Raw genomic sequence first — 26,205 nt, 5'->3', positions numbered from 1 at the left:
AGAGTTACCCCAAGTCAAATTCTTCAAGATCGAGATGGATAGGAGAATGTAGGCGATGAGTTCTTTCTGGAATTGAGAACAAATTGAGAGAGAAATAGGGGACGGCAGCGGCGGCGAATTGTCAGAGAGAGAGAAAGAGAACAGCAACGAGCAATAGCGGCACGACAGTCTGTCCCGGCGGAGCAGCAACATCCGTTCAGTGACGATCTCAGCGGCTGCAGCGGGGAGGCAAAGATCCAGCAGCGGTAGCGGTAACCCACATCTAGTTGTCTTTCTTTTGAGTTCTTGTATTGCAGAGATAATATTCTTTTTTTGAGTTGTTAATTATTGAGATACTCTGATTGTATTTGAGCTATTCCTGTTATTTCGAGTTATTCCCAATTATTTTGTTGTTCCCACTTTCTTCTCCGCTTCTTTAACCCTCTCCTAGTCGCGATCAACCGTGTTTTCTATCCATAGAAAATGCGGTCATGACAATGGTGGTGTATCCATAATTGTGGAGCCAATGGAATGTTTGTCTTGGTGGAAGTAGCCTAGGGTTACTCTCAACTAAAAGTATAGTTTTAAGGAAAATTAATTGTAGTGTTATCTAAGTCCTTCTAACATGCAAACTCCCTCTCGATTACTTTGCAAGCCAGAAATCATCACAGAACGTGTCACTCAAACATGAAGCATTCTCCACTACTCAGAATAAAGCAAGCAATGAACAAAATGGATATTTGGAACTGTATAAACTGATACACTATGATTTTGCACAGTTATAAGGCCATTATTTGGTCCATTTTGAGTGCCAAATTTGCATTACGTGTCCATTAATTATATATTTTACCTATTTTGATATTTGGACGTGTTTTGTGAAAAATGTGCAAAATAGTGCAAAAAAAGATAGCAAAAAGTCGAAGATGGAAATCTGGAATATTCGAGCAATCCAGCGGTCCACTGAAACTCAACCAGTGACTGCTGGCCGCCAACGACCGCTGAACCAGTAGCAGTCCATTTTCGAAAAGTTGAGCTGAAAAGAAGAACACGCGACCACTGGGTTGTGTACAGCGACCGCTCCGGAAGATCCAGTAGCTACGGGATGATTGCCAGCGACAGCTGTTTAAGCGGCAGAAGCTACATAACACATTGCAGCGATCGCGGAACAAAGTGCAGCGGCCCGCTAGGAAAGCACGAAAATATTTGCCATAATTATGGAGCACCAAAATAAGGCTATAATTACCCCCTCAAGTCTTATCAACAATATCTTTTGCTGCATATTTTCCAATATTGAATATTTTGAGAGTTCTTCCATTGTTCATCAAGTTCAATGTGTTTGAAGAAGGATTCAAGAGAAGATCAAGGCTACAATTCAACATTTGTGTTTTATCATTCGTAGATTTTCTGTTTTCTATGTTTTCCCTACAAACTATGCTTTTAGATTAGTCTATCGTTTGTAACTAAGCTCATAAAATTCTACAGATGTGTTACTAGCAATTTTGGTTATACAATTCCTATTTATTTAATATCCGTTTAGTTCATTACTTCGCTTCTATTATAAGTGTTGGATAATTGCTTCACGTTTGAGTGACACATTCTGTGATGATCTATTGACTTGCAACATAATCGTGAAAGGAGGTTCGTGAGTTAGAAGAGCTTTGTTGCCATTACAATTAGCTTCCCTTAAAATGACACTGTTAATTGAGAGCGAGAACAATAGGAGTCTTAGGAGCTTTTAGGAGTTATTAATCTTGGTTTAACGCCCCTAATGTTTAGAAGAAATTTGTATAAGCATATCTGCGAAAGCATATCCCTGGAATTCCCTTATCTCATTTGATTTCTCTCTATGTTTTATCTGCAATCATACTTTCTTTTGCTTTCACAAGTTTTATTTTCAAAAATAGTAGAAGAAGCCTAGTAGAGGATAGATAATTTGTGTTCGTTTTCCTAGTGTTTGATATCCAGTACTAACCTTTTGCTATAATAACTTGTGTTCGATAGATAATTTGTGTTCGTTTTCCCAGTGTTTGATATCCAGTACTAACCTTTTGCTATACTAACTTGTGTTCGATAGATAATTTGTGTTCGTTTTCCCAGTGTTTGGTATATAGTACTAACCTTTTGCTATACTAACCTATGTTCGATAGAGAATTTGTGTTAATAAAAATTGCATAAAGTTTTTGGCGACGTTTTCGGGGATTACTTTCACTACGTGATTCATGATACGCTCGGATTTTGCACAGTTTTAAGGCCATTATTTGGTCCATTTTTAATGTCAAAGTTGCATTACATGCCAATTATTTGCATATTTTATCTATTTTGGTGTTTTGACATGTTTTGTAAGAAATGTGCATATTTGAGCCTAAAAAGGAGTCAAAACACGAAGTTGGAAATCTGGAGATTCTGGGTGCGTCCAGCGGCCGCTGCAACACTGTCGGCGACCGCCTACGCCCAATGACTGCCAAGTTTGTAGTGGCCCGCTCCGGGAAAGCTGTGTATGGAATGAAGACACGTCCAACGACCACTACTGTAATACCCCGACTTTTTCTACCTTTTATTTGTTCTCCAAAATGTTGTTTACGTAGCTGAAAATTTCGCCTTCAATTCTTTTCGATGATTAATAGAATGGGCTAAAGCCGTTAATAGAAATCGGGCCATGATCGTTTCCGTTCTTTTTTATCAAGCCAATTCTTTTCTTGAGGGAGCCCAATTATTAAGAGCCCAAGTGAGCCTCATTGTTATTGCAATCGCACAAAGTCAGCCACTCCCTTTTCTGTTGAGGAATTTTTGGCCATGATCTGCAGTTACAAGCATTACTCTCCATCTCCTGCACAAACAGAATTCCAAATTACACAACGTTGCAAACTGCTGATTTACATCTCATTCTATACTCCTTAATCTGCTCCATAGTTCACAAATTGAGAGGAAACACCCAAGTGAAAGCAGAGAGTTCCGGAGTAAAAAATCAGCAAAGAGGATTCTCAGTTCCATCTCAATTTCAAACCCGGCATGTTCAGGAATCGGAACTGGCGCTGACCGCGACGACAGCGGCGGCTTCAGTCTTGCATCACGACCGAGCAGCAGCGGCGACGCGACCTCGGCTCTGGGCTGGATCGCGCACAGCCACAACGGGAGGAAAGCAGCAACGATGCCGGCGTTGGGTGCGAACAGCACCGTGACAGCAGCTCGCGAACAGCAGCGACGGTGGGAGAAAAGCAGCAATGGTGCCGGCGTTGTGTGCGAACAGCACCGTGCAGCGGTGGACAGCAGCTCGTGTCGGCAAATCAGCGAAGAACAGTGGCGGCGGTGCCGAGTTATGCCGAGGGATTGGAGACATGGGTGAGCCTCTGATTTTGTGAAAGATTGAGAGGGAGTCCGAGAAACAAAGGAGGCGGCTTTGGCTTGGAGAAATTTGGGAAAGTAAAAAGAGAGAGACGGCGCTGATCGAGAGAGAAGAAGGAATGTAGGCGGTGTCAATTTTGGGAGAAGAAAGGAAAATTTCAGTAAGGGGGATGGCATTGAGGAATTGATGGAGAGTTTGAAATCTTCAATTTGGTATTTTTGATTTAAGAGAAACAGAGAGATAGAGTAGACGACGGAGGGAGAAAGAGAAAAGATTCGGGGGGTTTCAAATCCCATTTCCTTTTGAGCTTCACGTTGGAGAGAAAGAAAGAGGTTGGGCCTTTCCTTTTCAAACTAATAATTTATAGATTGAGAGTGATAAAGTATTAAGCTAGTGATTTAATTCAAGGATGTCATGGAATGAGCCGATGGAAATAAAGGAGCTATTCTGGACAGACTAATCAAACAAATTATTGGGCTGATTAAAGATGCTTCACCAGACGAGGTTTTTCATATAGGCGTTTCGGGAATGGAACGAAAAGAGGAGTTAAGGCTTTAAATAATCGAGGTGGGCTTTCTAACTAAGTATTTTGTGGGCTTTCGAACTAAATACTTTCAAGAGCTTTAGTTTTAATATTTTGATTCGAGCATCATTTTATGTGACGAAATTCCTTTTTACTGAGATTGCAAGTATTATTAATTTTATTCGATGATGACGTGATTTATGTGCTTAAAGTGAAATGATTTAAGTGAAAGTGATGTTATGTGATACATGTGTTGATTTATCGAGTGATTTGTGATTTGCTCGACTTGTTGATGTGATGTGAGATGATGCTCGACCTTGACAGAGAAAAATGATTTACGCTTCAAATACGTTTTTGAGGAAAATAAAGTTTGCAGAGGGAATGTCATGCCATGTTTTTATTTGAGAAATGCCTATCTGTTTGTTTAGCAAGGGAGTTGTCCCTACTAGACCTATTGAAATCGAATTCGGGTCTGACTAGGAAGTGAGTTCCTACTTAGGCTAGTGTACACCACGTAGATCGTGCTCTATCTCTTCGAGTTGGCCGGTCTAGTGACTTTGAATGTGGCCGCATTCCTTGTCATGTATGTTGAGATTGTTGAAATGATACTCTGATTTTATTCAAACTATTCCCATTTCTTTCGAGCTATGGTCGAGTTGTGTTGTTTTCCCCTTTCTTCCCCGCTTCTTTAATCCCTCCTAGTCGCGATCAACCGTGTTTTCTATCCTTTGAAAATGCGGGCGTGACAAAGTGGTATCAAAGCAATTTTTCTTTCCGCACTGGACCCGAGAGTCTTTTTCAGTCCTGTTAGGATTAACACACAACGCTTACACACTCTTGAATAGATCACACACACTCACTGTAATGTGAAGTACTCACACACTTATGCAGAAAACACACACTACACTCTAGTATTGGAAGTAGGCGATTTCTTGGAGAAAATGGAATCTATTTTATTGAATGAATATCAATCTCTAATCTACATACACGAGCAACTGCTCTATTTAAGCTACTACAAGAAGTAGTAACTGCTACTAACTGAATGAAAACAAGAAACAAGAAACCAAGAGCTGTCAACTGCTCTTTACAACAACCTAACTAACTTTCCAACGGCTAGTTCTTCAAACTCTTCTTCCTTCTTCATCAGCCTTCTTCTTACTTCTTCTGCCTTCTTCTTACAACTGAAATGAGCACTCTATTATTACAATTCTCCACCTAAGGGCTCACTTCAGTTCTTACAGCAAACGTTGATCAATTCCTTACAATGATCAAACTTATCTCTACTTAGAGATTTAGTTAGCATATCTGCTGGATTGTGCAAGGTGCTAATCTTTACCACCTTCACTCTCCCTCTTTCAATCTCATCTCTAATAAAATGTAGTCTTATGTCTATGTGCTTGCTCCTCTCATGGAAAAACTGATGTTTAGCCAAGCACATAGCTGAACTACTATCACAATGAATCACCATTGTCTTTTGGTTAAAACCAAATTCAGAAATCACTCCCTGGATCCAAAAACTCTCCTGTACAGCTGCAGTGAGAGCCATATACTCTGATTCTGTTGTTGAGAGAGCAACAACACTTTGTAAACCTGATTTCCAGCTGATCACAGTTCCAAACATGGTGAAAAGGTAGCCTGTTTGGGACTTTCTGTTGTCCAGGTTTGCAGCAAAGTCTGCATCACAGTAGCCCTGAACAACCTCCTCAGATTCACCTTCCCAGCTATTGAAAACAACTCCCCAGCCACTGGTTGATTTCATGTACCTCAGAATCCACTTAAGGGCATTCCAATGCTCCTTCCCCGGGTCAGCCATGTATCTACTAGCCACTGAAATTGCATGAGCAAGGTCTGGTCTGGTACATATCATTGTGTACATAACACTTCCAACCACACTAGCATAGGGGACAGACTCCATTTCCTCAGCCTCTTGCTTAGTTTTAGGCGCCTGCTCCTTAGATAGTCTAAAGCTCTGTGATAGTGGGGTTGATGCAGGTTTTGCATTTTCCATTTTGAATTTCTGCAAGACCTTTTCAATGTAGTCAGTTTGAAGCATCCACAGCCTCTTGCAACCTCTATCCCTCAGAATATTTATGCCTAGGATCTTCCTAACTTCTCCCAGATTCTTCATCTCAAAGCTAGACTTCAAATCCTCCTTAACTTTCTGAATTTCTGTCAAAGAAGGTCCTGCAAGCAGCATATCATCCACATAAAGTAATAGATAGGCAATAGGAGTTCTGCCTGACTTCTTTATGTAGATACAGTCATCAAACTCTGATCTAATGAAGCCAATCTTCTTCATTTGTACATCAAACTTCTTGTTCCACTGTCTAGGACTTTGCTTAAGACCATAAAGACTCTTTTGTAGCAAGCACACCTTGCTTTCTTCTCCAATCTTCACATAGCCCTCTGGCTGTTCCATGAAGATAGTCTCCTCTAGGTCACCATTTAGGAAGGCAGTCTTCACATCAAGCTGCTGCAATTCCCAATCTAGCTGATTCACCACAGCCAACAAAATCCTAATAGATGTGTGCTTAACAACCGGAGCAAACACCTCATTGAAGTCAACTCCTTCTTGCTGTGTAAATCCCCTTACCACCAGTCTTGCTTTGAACCTGATTCTGTCTTTTTCAGTGGTCTCCACCTTCTTTTTAAACAACCACTTGCAGCTGATCAGTTTCCTTTCTTTTCCATCTGTGTTCAGCTTGGATTTGTCCACCAAACTCCAGGTTTTGTTCTTGAGTAAAGACTCTATTTCTTCATTCATGGCTTGTATCCACCTTTCTCTATCTTTACTCCTCATGGCTTCTTTATAGGTGAGAAGATCTGCACCATCAACACTCTCTGCAGCACAAAGAGCATAGTAGACCACATCAGAATATTTCTCAGGGGGCTTTGCTTTCCTTCTTCCTCTATCTCTTGCAATCTGATATTCTCAGTTAGGATCAGCTGTAGGCTCATTACTCCTTTGTTCCTGAGATAGAGTATCATCATTTTCAGACTCAGTTTCTGAGTCAGTAGCTCCACCTGCTCCTAGGCCAAGTCCCACAGGCTCCACCTTGAAGAAATCACCCTCAACTTCACTGGATTCCAGCTTCTCTTTCAAGTAGGCCATCTGATCCTCCAAGAACACCACATCCCTGCTCACAATTACTTTCTGTTTACCAGGCTCAATACACCAGAGTCTATACCCCTTAACACCCCTCTGATATCCCAGCAAGATACATTTCAGAGCCCTAGCTTCAAGCTTGCTTTGCCTAGCATGAGCATAGGCTGCACACCCAAACACCTTGTACTTTGAGTAGTCAGTATGAGCTCCATACCACATGTAATCAGGGGTTTCAGACTTTAGAGCAGTGGATGGACATTTGTTAATGAGATAGGCTGCTGTATACACAGCTTCACCCCAAAATCTGCTGCTCAGACCAGAACTGAGTAGCAAGCACCTTACCCTCTCTAGGATAGTCCTATTCATCCTCTCTACAACACCATTTTGTTGAGGATTATTAGGAACAGTTTTGTGCCTCCTCATACCCTTCTCTTTGCAAAACAAGTCAAACTCAGCAGATAAGTACTCTAAGCCATTATCAGTTCTTAGGCATTTAACACTCCTTCCCTTCTCTAGCTCCACCTCCTTACACCACATCTTGAATTTTGTGAATGTTTCTGACTTTTCTTTCAGTATGTACACCCACAATTTCCTAGTGTAGTCATCAATAATAGCAAGGTAGTATTTCCCACCACCAATTGAGCTTACAGGTGAAGGGCCCCAGAGATCACTATGTATGTAGTCTAATGGGGCTGTAGATGAGTGAGTACCTGTTGAATAGGGTGCCTTCTTTGCTTTACCAAGTATGCATTGCTCACATGGATCCATTTTCTTGAATTCTCCAGGAATCAGACCCTTCTTGATGAGTTCTTTCATGGTCCCTTCAGCTGGGTGGCCCAGCCTCATGTGCCACAGCTTTAAGGACTCTTCTAAAACCGCATTGCTCTCTCCACCAACTGTCTTTGCATTAAGATAGTAAAGCACATGCTCTCTGTCAGCCTCCATCATTACTGCATTCCCAGATTTCACAAGCATCTTTCCCTGACACATCACAATGGTGAAACCCTTCTCTTCCAACATTCCCAGTGATATGAGGTTCCTTTTCACCTCTGGAATGAACCTCACTCCAGTCAGAATCTTCATTGAGCCATCTTGCAAACTTAGCTTCACCTTCCCTATCCCTTTGATCTGACACACATGGTTATTGCCAAGAACTACAGTCCCTGATGCTTCCTGAAGATCATGAAACCAAGATTTGTTAGGGCACATATGGAAGCTGCACCCTGAGTCCATTATCCACCTGTGACTGATCCCATTATCACTGATATTCATAAGTTGAGCAGGGGGATCAGTACTCTCCACACAATCAGAAGTGTTGTGGCCCTCAGAGGCTAGTTTTCTCTTCCATGCATGGCAATCCTTCTTCAAGTGCCCTGGTTTCTTGCACCAATAACATGCTCTTGTTTCCTTCTGAGCATCAGAGCTTGAGGGTTTTGTGCCCTCAAACTTCTTCTTGAAATTCTGCTTCTTGAACTTCTTCACATTCAAGGCCTTTGCAGCTTGAACATTAGAGCTTGCAGAGCCTCTGCTGGTGGTCTTCTGGAGTTCCTTAGCCATCAAGGCCGAGTAGACTTCTGCATAGGTGATAGGCTTATCTCTGCCATAGATGATTGCATCACTCAACTGGTCATAAGAGCTAGGCAAGGCATTCAATGTAAGAATAGCCTTGTCTTCATCTGAAACTTTAACATCCATAGAGCCCAGATCATCAATGATCTTGTTGAACTCCTCTAACTGCTCTATGATAGATTTCTCTCCAGAGAAACTATAGGCATAGAGCCTCTTCTTGAGATACAGCCGGTTAGCCAATGATTTGGCCAAGTAAACTTCATCCAACTTATCCAAGATCTCCACCGCAGTCTTGGCTTCTTGAACATCCCTCAAGACTTTATCTCCAAGGCACAAAATCACTGCAGAGTGTGCCTTGAGCTGCATCTCCTCCATCTTTATTTGTGCTTTATCATCAAGCACTGGAGCCTTTCCCTTTTCCTCAGGTTTTGAAATCACTGCAGCCAAGCCTTGTTGGATCAAAACTGCCTTCATCTTCATCTTCCACATGCCATAGTCATTCTTGCCTGTGAATTTTTCTGCATCAAGCCTTGCTGCCATCTCTGAAACTGCTTGAACTTCTGCAAATCAGCTTCAATCCTTTCCCACAGACGGTGCCACTTGTTAGGATTAACACACAAGGCTTACACACTCTTGAATAGATCACACACACTCATTGTAATGTGAAGTACTCACACACTTATGTAGAAAACACACACTACACTCTAGTATTGGAAGTAGGCGATTTCTTGGAGAAAATGGAATCTATTTTATTGAATGAATATCAATCTCTAATCTACATACACGAGCAACTGCTCTATTTAAGCTACTACAAGAAGTAGTAACTGCTACTAACTGAATGAAAACAAGAAACAAGAAACCAAGAGCTGTCAACTGCTCTTTACAACAACCTAATTAACATTCCAACGGCTAGTTCTTCAAACTCTTCTTCCTTCTTCATCAGCCTTCTTCTTACTTCTTCTGCCTTCTTCTTACAACTGAAATGAGCACTCTATTATTACAAGTCCTAGTCTAGATTTGATTCGCTAAACTAAAATAAGGTTAATTTTGAAGGCTCGACATCCCGACTCGTCGCACTCAACCGAGAAAAAGGTAACGTGTTTTTTTTAATGTTTTTATGAGAAAGTTTTGGTGAAAGGAAAATGAGAAAATTTTTGAGAATGAAGGATGAAGTAAAATCTTTCCGTGAGGGATTAGTTTCAAGTTGAGAATAGTATTTTCTGATGTTTGAGAAAAGAGCAAGTTTTGAACAGAAATTATGAGTTTGATTCCGAGTTTGAGTTTTAAAGTATGAAAGTGTTTTTGCTTTGAGATGTTAAAATGTTGTGTGTTATACTTGGTTATCTTTAAGTATGAATGATGATGAAGTATGTTGCGAACATAGAGTGCTTATGTTGTAGGCTGGATTGAATACGGGCGAACCGTAGTTTTAAGTTGAGATAATTTATCACTTTCCCGAGTGACGAAAACGACATGAGGAAGCTGCTTGGAAGACAAGATGATGGAGAAATTCTATATTCGAAGGACGTAAGCAAATTTCGGGACGAAATTTTTGTTAAGATGGGTAGATTGTAATACCCCGACCTTTTCTACCTTTTATTTGTTCTCCAAAATGTTGTTTACGTAGCTGAAAATTTCGCCTTCAATTCTTTTCGATGATTAATAGAATGGGCTAAAGCCGTTAATAGAAATCGGGCCATGATCGTTTCCGTTCTTTTTTATCAAGCCAATTCTTTTCTTGAGGGAGCCCAATTATTAAGAGCCCAAGTGAGCCTCATTGTTATTGCAAACGCACAAAATCAGCCACTCCCTTTTCTGTTGAGGAATTTTTGGCCATGATATGCAGTTACAAGCATTACTCTCCATCTCCTGCACGAACAGAATTCCAAATTACACAACGTTGCAAACTGCTGATTTACATCTCATTCTATACTCCTTAATCTGCTCCATAGTTCACAAATTGAGAGGAAACACCCAAGTGAAAGCAGAGAGTTCCGGAGTCAAAAATCAGCAGAGAGGATTCTCAGTTCCATCTCAATTTCAAACCCGGCATGTTCAGGAATCGGAACTGGCGCTGACCGCGACGACAGCGGCGGCTTCAGTCTTGCATCACGACCGAGCAGCAGCGGCGACGCGACCTCGGCTCTGGGCTGGATCGCGCACAGCCACAGCGGGAGGAAAGCAGCAACGATGCCGGTGTTGGGTGTGAACAGCACCGTGACAGCAGCTCGCGAACAACAGCGACGGTGGGAGGAAAGCAGCAACGGTGCCGGCGTTGTGTGCGAACAGCACCGTGCAGCGGCGGACAGCAGCTCGTGTCGGCAAATTAGCGAAGAACAGTGGCGGCGGTGCCGAGTTATGCCGAGGGATTGGAGACATGAGTGAGCCTCTGATTTTGTGAAAGATTGAGAGGGAGTCCGAGAAACAAAGGAGGCGGCTTTGGCTTGGAGAAATTCGGGAAAGTAAAAAGAGAGACGGCGCTGATCGAGAGAGAAGAAGGAATGTAGGCGGTGTCAATTTTGGGAGAAGAAAGGAAAATTTCAGTAAGGGGGATGGCATTGAGGAATTGATGGAGAGTTTAAAATCTTCAATTTGGTATTTTTGATTTAAAAGAGAAACAGAGAGATAGAGTAGACGACGGAGGGAGAAAGAGAAAAGATTCGGGGGGTTTCAAATCCCATTTCCTTTTGAGCTTCACGTTGGAGAGAAAGAAAGAGGTTGGGCCTTTCCTTTTCAAACTAATAATTTATAGATTGAGAGTGATAAAGTACTAAGCTAGTGATTTAATTCAAGGATGTCATGGAATGAGCCGATGGAAATAAAGGAGCTATTCTGGACAGACTAATCAAACAAATTATTGGGCTGATTAAAGATGCTTCACCAGACGAGGTTTTTCATATACGCGTTTCGGGAATGGAACGAAAAGAGGAGTTAAGGCTTTAAATAATCGAGGTGGGCTTTCTAACTAAGTATTTTGTGGGCTTTCGAACTAAATACTTTCAAGAGCTTTAGTTTTAATATTTTGATTCGAGCATCATTTTATGTGACGAAATTCCGTTTTACTGAGATTGCAAGTATTATTAATTTTATTCGATGATGACGTGATTTATGTGCTTAAAGTGAAATGATTTAAGTGAAAGTGATGTTATGTGATACATGTGTTGATTTATCGAGTGATTTGTGATTTGCTCGACTTGTTGATGTGATGTGAGATGATGCTCGACCTTGACAGAGAAAAATGATTTACGCTTCAAATACGTTTTTGAGGAAAATAAAGTTTGCAGAGGGAATGTCATGCCATGTTTTTGTTTGAGAAATGCCTATCTGTTTGTTTAGCAAGGGAGTTGTCCCTACTAGACCTATTGAAATCGAATTCGGGTCTGACTAGGAAGTGAGTTCCTACTCAGGCTAGTGTACACCACGTAGATCGTGCGCTATCTCTTCGAGTTGGCCGGTCTAGTGACTTTGAATGTGGCCGCATTCCTTGTCATGTATGTTGAGATTGTTGAAATGATACTCTGATTTTATTCAAACTATTCCCATTTCTTTCGAGCTATGGTCGAGTTGTGTTGTTTTCCCCTTTCTTCCCCGCTTCTTTAATCCCTCATAGTCGCGATCAACCGTGTTTTCTATCCTTTGAAAATGCGGGCGTGACAACTACAAAGGGTCCAGAAGGTTACGGGATGATAGCCGTCGACTGCTAAAACAGGTGCAGTGAGCGCTGCCCAAGAGTCAGAAGCATCGGACCAACTCACAGCGACCGCTGGCCAAGGTGAAGCGGCCCGCTGGGAAAAATCAGTGAGCAGAATTTGCCCTACTTTCTCTCCAAGATTTGCATATTTTGCAACCATTTTCCTTATTTGAAGGAGGTGATTTCTCCCCCATAAAAAGCCCCTCAAGCTTCATCATTAGAATCCTCTTTTTGCAACATATTTTCTAGAAATTAAAAGTTAGAGTACTTCATTGTGCAAGGAGTTGAAAAAGGATTCAAGATCATCAAAGCGACAAAGATTCAACCTTTGGGTTTTATTTGCTTTAGTTTGATGTTTTCATTGTTTTTCCTTGAATATATGTTTTTAGATTATTCTATCATGTGTAACTAAATTCATAGGATTCTAGGGATGTGTTAGTAACGACTTTGGTTATACAATTCCTTAATATTCGTTTTGTTCTTACTTTGTTTCTTACTTAAGTTGTTGGATAATGCTTCACGTTTGAGTGGCACATTCTGTGATGAATTAATATAACCTACTACATAATCGTGAGAGGAGGTTGACGAGTTAGGTCCACTTAACAGATACTACAATTAGCTTTCTTTAAAACGATACTGTTAATTGAGAGTGAGGACTTTTCAAGGGTCTTAGGAGATTTTAGGAGTTACGTATTTAGGATTGACAACCCTATTGTTTATGACCAGCGTTTGCATCGCATGAGCATAAACTAGGTGAACGCACATCCCTAGAATTTCCCTTATCTCTATGATTTATTTGCAATTAGTTGTTTACTTGCTTTCAATTGTTCTTTGTTTTAAAAATCTCTAAAACTTTCGGTTCTTCCAAATAGTAATTCAGTTTTAGTAGGTGGTAGCCAGTCTGTGATTGTTTTCCTCGTGATCGATATCTGATACTAATCTTTAGCTATACTATTCCTACTTTGTATACTTGCAGGTATTTATAGTGCTAATAAAAAGTGCTTCAAGTTTTTGGCGCCGTTGCTGGGGATTACATTCACTTTGAGATTGATATCTTCAAACGGACAATTTTACTACTTTGGATTCTACTCCCTTCATTTTTTTTATTTTCTTTTTGTTTTAATGGATTTCTTCACAGACATGGAGAGTCCATACGGTTACAATAATGAGCAGCAAGGAGGGTATTACGAAGAGTGTTATAGCCTCGACCAAGGGGAATCATACTACGACCTAGACTGCTTTGATTATTCATATGATGCATAGGATTATTATGCTAATGAAAATTCTGAAATATGTGCAGGTATGGAGGAGCAACCCCGCTCTAAATGGGATGAACTGTTAGAAATCTGCATCATCGAGGTATGGAAAATAGGAAGGTGACAAATCAGAGGTTAATCAATTTGGAAAGAAACACCAGCCTATTAGAGCAAGGATTGGCAAGTCTTGCCGCACAAGTAGGAGAGTTGGAATTTAATGTGGGGGTTCTGGCCACTGCCATAATGTAACATCTCAAAAATTTGTGATGCTTATTTAATAAGTTGATTTAAAATTTCAATTATGAAACTTTTGTTTCTATGCGATTAAGTGAATTATGTGAAATAATTGTTGTGGGTGATGTGGAATGAAGTGGTTGATATTTTTATATTTTTCAATGTGGGGAAATAATTTAATAGGATCATGCATATATTTTTCCGAGCCAATTCATTGGAATTTTCGGCCCTTCCTAATTTTTGGAAATAGTATTACATTTCTTGGATTTAATTAATTGTTTTGTGATATTTATCCAAATTAAATCCAAACCAAGTTATCCCTAATTTGTACAACATGGAATACGAACTCTAACCTATTCTTTTGGAGTTTTTGAAAAATCCCCTATTTAATAGGAGGATGAATTATTTTTCCTTGATTTAATTGGTGCCTTATTGATTCCCTTCTTTTTAATTAAATCCAATTAAATCATGTCACATTTTATTTCTTCACCCAAATTAAATTAAGAGTTGAATTATTCCTTGTGGCTAATTAAGCCAATTTTCGGCCCCCCTCTATTTTGTAGAGGAGATTATAATTGTTACCTAATTTATGGGAGTCTTTTCCTATAAAGAAACTACCAAATTTAAATCCTATTCTATTTAATTGAGGATTTAAATAATTTTCTTGTGCACACTCCTTGAATTTTCGGCCCCCTCATTATTTTTCCTACTTGGAGATTTAATTTATTTTGTTCCCTTGTTTATGGAATATTCATTGTTTTATTTCCTAAATTGTGGATCTATTTCTCTCCAAGTAAATACCAAATAATTCCTTGTTAATTCCCAGCCATAAATTTCGAAAGTTATGCCTTCTTTTTAATTGTGGGATTTTAATTATTGGCCTCTATTTTATTCCTCCACAATTAATTAATTTTGTGGGATTAAACCTAGGACTATATAATCACCTAAACTAAACCCTAGCCCCCATTCCCTCAAAATTTTCGCCACTCTCCTCTCCCCCTCTCTCTCTCACACGCCTCTCCTCTCCCACCCACATTCTCTCCAAAAATCATCCATTCAATCCTTGTTCTTGCATCCGTTGAAGTTAATTTTCAAGAGCCTCCGACGAATCGCATCAATTCTTGTTTCTACCGATTCGTTTTCATCAAGAAAGGTATATTTGATTCACTTTCCCTCAATCTTTTCATATAATCCTTGTTCTTGAACCCTACATGCATATAGTGAGTGTAGGAACGATAGATCGCAAAATTAATCGGTGGGAAAGTGTGTTTGCATGAGAACTTTGATAATTATGCGATTTTGATTGAGTTTATGTGAAGTTTGATTTGAATCTTCGGTGAATGATGTGAGTTTATGTGCAAACATGATTATGAGAACCTTTTTGAGCATGATTTTGTGTTATAAGCATGAAAAATTGTATTTGGATGATTGAGGAAGACCCTAATTTCGAATTTGTGAGCCTGAAATCTGTGACGTTCGAACAGTAGTTTCTGATGTGTAATTGACCTATCAAACGATCTAATTTTGATGTGAAAATTTTACTGAGTAAATTTAAAGTTGTGTTCTGTGTCTCGTGTGAATTTCAGCCCTTTTTGTCGAAAAATAGATTTTTAATAAATATTTGAAGTTGACTACACAATTCTGCCAGAAACTTGTGTTCTCGCCCAGAATGTTTCGTATTCGGTTTGACCGACCAAATGACATCCGTTTGATGTGATTCTTGAACTAAATGAACATTTGACGTATCTTGTGAGACGTGTAAAAAGTTCATCCTCATTGGACATCGGATGAATTTATGGTGAATTTGTCAAATGAACTGCGCAATGCTGCCAGAATATTTATGTTCCGACCAGAGAGTTGTATAAATGTTTTGACTGACCAAATGCCATGATTTGAGTGTGAAACTTTAACTGAATGAACTTGAATGTGTTTACTGTGTTGTGACCAAATTTTAGCTTCATATGAGGTCGGATGGATTTTTGGTGATTTTTACAAACCAACCGCGCAGTTCTGCCAGTTTTGTTGTTATGTGAAAATATCACTTGTTGCTAAGTTTGATGAACTATATGATGCATGTATGATTTGGGAAAGTATCCTACGACACGATTATGTGTGACACGTTGAGAAATATTTTGACATATTTTTCCTTATGTCGATGAATGATGGGATGGGTAATTTAAGGGAAACGATAAAAAGGAACAATAGGACATGCATGATAACATAAGTTTATGGAAATCTGATTGTGTTGTCGTTGGCAAGGGTGATTGAGTATACGTGAGCTCGAGGAACGAGAGTTGCATAAGTTGGAATTGTGTTGTTAAGAAATCGAGGTGGGCTTTCTTTTCAAACCTCTTTATTTTCTGAAAATATTACGTGGTGTTATAAGGGTGGTTTAACTGTTATGTCATGCCATGTTTTTGTTTGTGAGATTGTTGCTTGATGCCTAGTTCGTCTGAGCTTGCTCCGTTAGGCTATAGGGTTGTGTTGTGAAACGAATTCGGGTCTGAGTAGGGCCACAAACCCTATCAGGCTGTGTACACTGGTGGGATCGTGAGCCGTCCTTGCTAGTCGGCCGGTCTCGTGGGCGAATAGTGTGTCCACACTTTCGTCGCACTGTGATATGATGATTGTGATTGATGGAATGATGTGAAAAGTGGGGAGATAAATTGTCTGGCCAGACTTGAAATGTTTTTGTGTTCTCGTGATATTTCTTACTACATATAAAACTCGAGATCACTGGTATGGATGACATAACTAATATAAAATGTTTTCGGCATGAGCCCATTGAGTACAACAAGTACTCAGCCCTGCATATTATTTTTCTTATGTGCAGGTTGAGCGGGATGTTGCGGAGGATGTTGAGTTGGCCTTAGGATGCGTTGTGTCTTCATACATAGGCGTTATCCTTGACTCTCTTTAAACCTTATTTCCGCTGCTATGTTTTTTTTAACTATGTTTCACTACTTTAATCTTTTTCGTACTATGTTTGCGTATGTTTTGGTTGTGTCAGACTTCAAACGAGTATTTACAATGTTACTTGAAAATGATGTCTCCCGCTCTTTAAACTAAATGTTTTCTTAGGAGTTGATTGAGTTTTAATATTTATTGTTTCTCCGCTGCTTCTTTTAAAAGTGTTTATCATAAGTCGTTTTTATTTCATAGTAAAATTATAACTTTAAGCTTCTTTAAAACAAAAAAAAAAGTTTTTCATCCTTTAAGTTAATTAAGTTTTCATAAAAGGCTATCCTTGCATGTTGTATCACGATCGCCGCGTTTGTAGTACCCCTAGTATGGGCGGTCGTGACAGAGTGGTATCAGAGCTTAGTGTTTCGCTCTAGTTTGAGAGTCTTCTTTTGTCTTAAGTCTAGATTAGTGAATCCTTATTGACTAGAAGTGTAACGAAGGCTCAACATCCAAAGCATCGCGCTCAACCAAAGAAAGTGAGGTATGTTTTAAGTTGTTGAAAGCATGTGAGATCGATGCATGTAATTGATGATGATATGATGAGGGTGTTTGGCAAGTGTATGCATGTGAATGAACGTTATACATGAAGATTAATTGTAATGACATGATTATGTGGAATTTGAGCATGATTGCCATGATAATCTAAGCGCGTGATATATATATGAGTACGATGTTGTGATTGTATGACTTTGTTGAGTATGAGCATGATTGTCAAGATGATCTAAACACGTGTTGTATGTAAGAATGTGATATTGTTCTGGTATGCTTATGTGAAACATGAGCATGAGTGACATAATGTCGTAAATATGTGTTATGTGTGAAAGTTCTACGATATAAGCATGCGAACATAGGAAGATGGAGTGTTTTACATCAAAAATGGAAATTGATGAGTTGTTTTGAGAATGTTGAAATTTATGTGAAAAGATGAGTAACCAAAAATGTTGTTTCAAACATATATGCGAAGTGCATGAGTGTTTTGTCTGGAATACAAATGCGTTATGAGTTTTGAAAGATTTTCATGGTGTTTGACATGTAGAAAAAAATGGGAAAATGATTTTGAGGTTGATTGTTTTGCAATATTAATGACTAGTTGTTCTAGTGGAGTATGATTGAGGAAAAATATTTATGTTGTGGAAAGTTGTTGGAATTTTTGAAAAAAAAATATCTTTGAACTTTAAATGAAACATGCTAGTTCTTTCTTTCAGGAAAATTAATTGATCAACATAAAATGTTGTGAGTATGAATTGTCCAAAAGAAAAAAAAATTTTGAGTTTCGACAAAAAAAAAGTTTTAAAAAAAAGAGAAATGACTTTTTCGTTTGGAAAATTGAGCTATGGAAGTGTGATGTTATGTATGTTATGAGGTGCGAAGTATGATACGTTATTCTATGGAGTGTTTTATATGAATGATGAAAGTTGATGCGAAAGTACGTTTTAGTTGAGTCAAAACTTTTATTTTAAAAGTGAGATGTGAAATTTTTTTTTGGAAAGTGTGAAAGTGTAAAGAAATTTTGTTTCAAAAGTTTTGAATATAGTTGTAAAGTTCGAAAGTGTTTTGCTATGAGATGTGAAAATGCGGTGTGTGTATCTTGAGGTATGAATTACGTAAATTGTGGTAGATGATGATCTATGAGATGATGAATTGTGTTGTGAACTTAGAGTACCTAAAATATAAGCCTAGTTGACCGCGTGAATCGTAGTTCTAAGTTGAAAACTTAACTATTGCTTCTCTGAGCAATAAAACGTACGAAAATATGAAAGTTGAGGCAAACCCTTAAGTCAAGGTGCGAGACAAGAAGAGTTGAAGCTAAGTGATATTTTCATGCAACGGCGCGATTAAATTAGTATAGTGTAATCTTGCGTAAGTGACAACATGACGGAGATGATCTTCATACCCTGCTAAGGAGCACGAGGATGATAACAATGTCCTACGAGGACAGTCATTATGACATGCAAAGAATTTTATGAAGATGTGGATTCCGACTATCATTATTAGTGGCGATGACACGAAGAATCCCAGCGTGGAATCCACGGTTCTTAGAGCGATGTTACCAGTCTTGGCTTGCGAAAGATGAATGAGGGAGTGCGACTTTAATAGCTAGAACAAACTATTTTAATCAACAGCTCTTACTTGGATTCTAAGAAGTTATTTTTCAGGACCTTTCAAATAACCGTGGACCCTTGTCCACTTGACAGATGCAGAGCCGTCACCAGCGGCCGCTGCACCACTTCGCAGCGGTCCGCCACTGTAGCGTCAGTCCCCATATCGTCAGTTTCCCAGCACTACCACTATTCTGTATCCTCAGCGATTGAAGAGCAGAAGCTAGACGCCCAGTTTGCCAAGTTCTTGGAGGTCATGAGCAAGGTCCACATCAACATTCCTCTAGTGGAGGCACTGCAACAAATGCCCAACTATGCCAAGTTCTTGAAATATGTGGTCGCTAAGAAGAGAAAGTAGGGGAAATACAAAACAGTGGGTTTAACAGAGAATTGCAGTGTTATAATTCAGAAGGGATAGCCTACCAAACACAAAGATTGATGTGTAATTTTAGGTCTTTTTAAATCAGAATAGATATGCACTCAAGTTCACAAAATTATCCCTAATATTACCACTTCACTGCAAGAGTACAGCTTCGTGTGTAGTAATTGAAGGTGTCGATCCACAGGGAAGGTAAGTTCGTTTAACTCCAAATAAATAAAAATAACAGTAAAGATGAATGTTTTTGTTTGAAGTTTGTTTTCTGAAAATAATGAAAAATAAAGTTGAAATCAAATTAACACAAGTGAGACAATTGTTACTCCAAACACTTGTAAACAAGACACGGATTAATCCTATGCATTCAATTCTATCTCATACGTTCGGGACAATTTAAAATAAATCAACATGCAAGCACTAAACATGCTAAACATCAACTAGTCAAAGAATAGCTAAACACTTACTCTTAAAACAAATTCAATAATCCTAAGAACCCTACGGAAGCGGTAGATTCAAAGTACAATTGCAATTAAGATCAAAATTCATTATCAAGTTGTCATCTAAACAATTCCAATTGATAATTCATTACCACCACAATCCATCTCAATTCAAGCTAAAGAGACATTAAATCAAGACTATAGAATTATCACTAAAGATGCACCTAAAGTAATAAATTCATTCAATTAAATAAGTAGTAATAACGAATATGAGATAAAAACAAGCATAGAATAAATCACGAAATCAAAATGTCATACTACGTGTTTGGAGTAACACAAGATCCTTAGCCTAACATGATTAAACCAAGAATAATGATAAATGGAGATAAAACCCTAGAAACCATGAAGTAAATTTTGAGTAGATAAAACCCTAGAATAATGTCATACTTCGGAAACCCTAGAATAATGTCATACTTCGTATAGAATCACTCCCCTCTTCAATTGCTCAATGCCTTGTTTCTCTTTGTCTCGTCTCCTCTAGAAAAAAGTGGCGTCCCCTTCTTCAATCCCTTTTATATCTCTTTTTTTTCTTCTTGCCCAAGTAGGTCACGCCTTTTTTTCCTCCAAATCCTAACTACTTTATTTTTTTTATTAATTGCTCACATGTATACTTTGTAGATGCAAAACAAACAAATAAATATATTAGACTTTGTACCACACGTGTATCTCCCATTTATATGTTACTATACCAATTGATAAATAACAATTAATGATTAATTGATATATGATTTAATATAAAAATTAGGAGAAATCTTTGAGTAGAAATAGCATTATTTGATTTACATCAAATACCCCCAAACTTAAGTTTTTGCTCGTCCTCGAGCAAGATAAACAATCAAGCACAATGGTTTTTAAATTTTGGCGAGACTCATGAAATCGCCAAATTCATATCATAAAAACTCTCACAAGTCAAGAGATTACTTAAGCTAACTCCACTTTCTCCATTGAACATGACTTAGAATAAAAGTATGAACACAAATCAGCTCCCTAAGATCTAGTTATCGAACAAGCAATCCAAGTCCAAGCAATGACTCTAGTGTCTCAAACCATCGTTGCTAAATCGTCAAAAGAAGTTTATTCGGCTATTCTCTATTTTAAATCTATAAGGTCTTTCCACAAAACTCAAAGCAGAACTCATCAACAAAATGTCAATACCTTTGCACAAATCAAGAGGTCTTTATTTGTGGTTGTAATGGGGCTTTTGGTTAAGGTGGGTTATCAAATTTGGTTAGTAGCTCATTCCACCAAAATCAAAAATACTAGCACATCCCATACGACAACATCTCCCAAAGCTTCATAATAATTAAGCATGAAATTTCCACAGCTCACCACCCCCAAACTTAAGGTTTTTCAACATAACAAATCAAGCTACCTTTTTTTTCTTTCTTTCGAGCACTAATTTGAGTTTTTTTCTCTTTTATTTTTTGCCTTGGCTTTTTCTCTATGAATAGACTGCCTCTTTTTTTTCTTTTTTTTCACTTAGCAACTTTGCACTTTATTTCTAAGCATAAATTGGATATTACATAACAAGCATCTAAACTTATGACCTTTTTTTCTTGCCACCAACAGTAACTACCCAAAGATGTGCTAGCACCTCAATTTTAGTGACAAGGACTGAAAAGAAGGGCTAACAAAAGGATATATCATGTAGGCTAGTATAGTGACTTCAAAATTTTAACAAAGAAATTAGGCAATAAGGCTCAAACTGGTTCGCTAGGGGTTCATGTAGAGTCAGGCATGTGATATTTTGGCAATGAAGCTTTTAGTCCTAATGCCTAGATCATTTTTGTGCATCGTCATCAATAAAATATAGTCAAGTCCTACTCAAATTATGCAAATTAACCATATAGATTTTTTAACTCATTCTTCAAAACCGAAATTGTTCTCTTTCCTTAGCTCAAGAAATCGGACACCAAAGAACACTACTCTTTCTTAAATTAACAAGTAAGACTCCTTGTTCTCCAGAAGCAGTAAGTGACAATTAAGTTCATAGCACAAGTTCACAGGAAAAGCTAAGTCCACTTAGTGACTCCTAACAAGTATGAGCAAGTAACAATCCATAGGGAATCATACTAACATGCGCACACAACAGAATTTCAACCCTCCCCCAAACTTAAATTCTACATTGTCCACAAGGTAGAAGACAAATATAAGGTGGGTATAAAGATACTCCCTTGTCATTGTGAAGCTCATGGGTGGGTGGGTTGGGCGACTCTTTTTTCCAACAACAGAGATACGACCTCCATCTTCTCTCCTACACAAAAAAAAAACAAAAAAAAACGCTCAATTCAAAATAAATATTGAGGGAAAGAATTGAGCAAACAAAACCCCCAATATATGAAAGCAAAAACAAAAGAACAATAAAAGACTTGGGTTGCCTCCCAATCAGCGCCTTTTTTTTATAGTCGTTGGCTCGACCTTCTCCATCCTCGGTCTACACTTTCGGACTCTCTAGTGTGACCACCTCTCTTGCTTCCTTACCACTTTCACCACCAACATAGGCCTTCAATCGTTGGCCATTAACCTTCCACAAATTCTCATTTTTCGGGTCTTGAATGTCAACAGCACCATAGGGGTACACCTTGTGTACCACATAGGGACGCCACCATCTTGACTTGAGTTTTCCCGGGAAGAGCTTTAGCTAGAGTTGTACAAAAGAACCAGCTGTCCTTCATGAAATTGATGAGGCTTAATAGTTGCATCATGTATCTTCTTAGCACATTCCTTGTAGAGATCAACACTCTCATAAGCGTGTAGCCTAAACTCATCAATATCATTCATATCGAACATTCTCTTCTCGACTGCAACCTCATAGTCCAAGTTGAGCTTTTGCAAAGCCCAATAAGCTTTATGCTGAAGTTCTACCGGCAAGTGACAAGCTTTTCCAAAAACTATCTTGTATGGCGAAGTTCCAATTGGAGTCTTGTAAGCCGTTCGAAATGCCCACAATGCATCATCTAACTTTTCCGCCCAATCTTTGCGAGACGGCTTAACTACCTTCTCCAACACCCTCTTGATCTCACGATTCAAAACTTCCACTTGGCCACTAGTTTGGGGATGGTATGGGTAGCAATTTTATGCTGAACACCGTATTTGCTAAGGAGGTTTGCAAAAAGCTTATTGCAAAAATGTGTTCCTCTGTCACTGATGATAGCTCGTGGTGTCCCGAAGTGGTTAAAGATATGTTTCTTGATGAACTTCAAGACAACTTTGGCATCATTGGTTGCTGAGGCAACTGCCTCTACCCACTTAGATACATAATTAACAGCTACAAGAATGTACTGTTGCCCATTAGACTTGGGAAATGGTCCCATAAAGTCTATTCCCCACACATTAAAGAGTTCTACCTCGTGGATATTGTTCATTGGCATTTCATTCCTCCATGAGATATTGCCTGTTCTTTGGCAACTATCACATCTCTCAACATGGGCCTTTGCATCCTTGAAGATCGATGGCCAAAAGAATCTGGATTGGAGCACTTTAAATGCAGTGCGACGTGCTCCAAAGTGGCCGCCATAGGCAGAAACATGGCAAGCGGACAAAATCTGATTGTGTTCATGCTCTCCCACACATCTCCGAATTATTCCATCGCTGCCAATACGAAAGAGGAAAGGATCTTCCTATACATACATGCGGGTGTCACTCAAAAACTTTTTCTTTTGGTTTGAAGAGAGCCCTTCTGGTGTGATACCCGAGGCAAGGTAATTTGCCAAGCACGCAAACCACGGCATGTATGTTTCCCGAGTTGTCACTTGCAACACTTGCTCATCAGGAAATTTCTCATTGATGACTTTTTCTTTTTCCTCTTGCGTCTCTTGCAATCCTTCCAATCTTGAAAGATGGTCGGCTACCACATTTTCAGATCCTTTCTTGTCTTTAATCTCAATATCAAACTCTTGCAATAGTAAGATCCATCTCACCAAACAAGGTTTGGCGTCCCTCTTGTTCATCAAATACTTAATAGTCGAATGGTCTGTGAAGACCACCACCCTCGTGCCTAATAAGTAAGCACAGAACTTCTCAACAGCAAATATTACTGCTAGCATTTCCTTCTCTGTCAGTGTGTAATTCAACTGCGCATCATTGAGTACTTTGCTGGCGTAGTATATAGCGTGAAGGATCTTATCCTTTCTCTGGCCTAACACGGCCCCCACTGCATAGTCAGAAGCGTCACACATCAACTCAAATGGCTTCGACCAGTCTGGTGCGACTATTATGGGTGCTTCGACCAGCTTCATTTTCAACAGTTCAAATGCGTTAAGGCATGCATCATCAAAGACGAACTTGGCATCCTTCTCAAGTAAGTTGCACAATGGTTTTGCAATCTTTGAAAAGTCTTTAATAAACCTTCTGTAGAATCCTGCATGGCCTAGGAAACTACGGATACCTTTCACGTTCGTTGGGGGTGGCAACTTTGATATCACATCTATCTTGGCCTTATCCATCTCCAACCCCAACTCTGACACTTTGTGTCCTAACAGTATGCCCTCTCTTACCATGAATTGGCATTTCTCCCAATTGAGAACGAGATTGGATTATTCGCATCTTTGCAGAACTCGTCTCAAATTGTCTAAACATTGGTCGTAGGATGACCCAAAGACGGAGAAGTCATCCATGAATATTTCCATGATATCTTCATTCATGTCACTGAATATCGCCATCATACACCGCTGAAATGTTGCCGGTGCATTGCATAGGCCAAATGGCATACGACGGTAAGCATAAGTACCAGTTGGACAAGTGAATGTCGTCTTTTCTTGATTTTCCGGGGCAATCGTGATATGATTGTACCCTGAGTATCCATCCAAAAAACAATAATGGGAATATCCCACAATTCTGTCAAGAATTGGTCCATGAATGGCAAAGGGAAGTGATCTTTTCTTGTTTCCTTATTCAATCTCCTATAATCCATGCACACTCTCCATGAATTAACCAATCTTGTTGCCATGACTTCATTCTTCTCATTAACTGTGACAGTTATTCCCCCTTTCTTTGGTACGTAGTGCACCGGACTTATCCACTCACTGTCGGATATGGGGTAAATCATCCCAAAATCCAATAGCTTTTTAACTTCTTTTCAACCACTTCTTGCATGAGTGGGTTCAGCCTCCTTTGCCTATCTCTAACTGGTTTAGCCCCTTCTTCTAGCAGAATTATGTGCATGCATATTGCTGGGCTTATCCCTTTAATGTCGGCTATAGACCACCCTAGAGCTCGTTTATGCTTCTTCAATAGTTCTATCAATTTTTTCTCTTCATCAACACTAAGTTCTACTGAAACTACAACTGGTAAAGTCTCATCTTTCTCCAAGAATGCGTACTTGACATTGTTTGGGAGTGGTTTCAACTCAAGCTTGGGGGGCAATTCAATTGAAGGTCTCAAATCTGCAACACATGTGTCAATCACAACTTGTTCCTCTGAGCTCGATTGATCGACTTGTTCTCCATCCATGTCATCGATACTCATCTTGAATGTGGAGCCATAGTCTTTTTCCAGACTTCCCTTTTCAAACACACTTCCTTCAATTCTAGCAGAATAGCACGACTTATCAAAGATGCATCTGTCTACGACATCAACTCGAAAACATGCCTTTGCATCAGTAGGATGTTTCATTGCCTTCTCAACATTGATAGTTAGTTGCTCACCATTAATTCTGAATGTAACAGAGTTATCCTTTATTCCAAGCAATACATCTCCCGTTGCTAGAAATGGTCTACCAAATAAAATGGGCACTTCTTTATCTTCTGGCATGTCAAGCACAATAAAATCAACGCGAATGATGAACTTATCAATTTTAACCAAGACATCCTCAACAATTCCAGTGGGCTTCACTATGGAGTGATCAGCCAATTGTAGATTGATGTCGATAGGCTCCATTCATTCCTCCAAACCAATGGCACGAGCAGTTTTCAATGCCATCAGTGAGACCCCTGAACCTTGGTCCAATAAACACTTTGTGAAAATCGTGTTACCAATTTCACATGGTATGATGCAACCTCCTGAATCTCTTCTCTTAGTTGGCATGATTTCAGATATCAGCTGTGAGCAATTCGTGCTCAATGCAACAATCCCCTCATCCTGAAGTTTCTCCTTGTTCGCTATCATGTCTTTGAAGAACTTGGAGAATCTCGGGAAATTGGTGAAAAGATCCACCAATGAGATGTCTACATTCACCTTTCTAATCACATTCATCATCCACTCAAAACTCTTTTCTTGCCGCACTCGCTTCTTTCTCGTGAATGGATATGGAGGCGGTGGAATGTCGTTAGGAATACTGGACTTGCTCTTCTTAGGTTCCGTCTCATTGACCTTTTTGTCTTTCTCTCCTGCTGTAAGTCTTCCATTTAACTTAGATTCGTCGCCTTGTTCCTTACTGCCGGATGCAACCTGTTCTTGACCATGTTGGGCATCCTGCACCAACCTGGGACTTCCCTTACATGCCTCGTCCGCCCTTGTGTGCAAGGAATGCAAGCCTAACATCTCGTCCGCCCCTACGTGTGAGATGCCGGAAGTACCTTGGTCGTCCATTAAAGTCATTAAATCTAAATTTCTTCCGCTTCTCATGGTG

The 26,205-nt window shown here is 39.3% G+C and overlaps 1 protein-coding gene across 1 annotated transcript; it reads right to left on the bottom strand.

Moving 5' to 3' along the window:
- Positions 1 to 22,274: 22,274 nt before the first annotated feature.
- LOC121784247 lies at positions 22,275 to 24,136 on the bottom strand. The gene is made up of 3 exons (XM_042182408.1): positions 23,268 to 24,136; positions 22,836 to 23,102; positions 22,275 to 22,683 (listed from the first exon to the last, which is right to left on the bottom strand). Exons 1-3 carry the CDS (start codon positions 24,134 to 24,136, stop codon positions 22,275 to 22,277), a joined length of 1,545 nt encoding a protein of 514 aa, XP_042038342.1.
- Between the last annotated feature and the right edge of the window lie 2,069 nt (positions 24,137 to 26,205).

This window comes from Salvia splendens, chromosome 21, assembly GCF_004379255.2.
Source record: "Salvia splendens isolate huo1 chromosome 21, SspV2, whole genome shotgun sequence".
NCBI classification, from domain to species: Eukaryota; Viridiplantae; Streptophyta; class Magnoliopsida; order Lamiales; family Lamiaceae; genus Salvia; species Salvia splendens.
The sequence above is the reverse complement of the archived record's forward strand: the minus strand, read 5'-3'. Positions and strand labels throughout refer to the sequence as shown.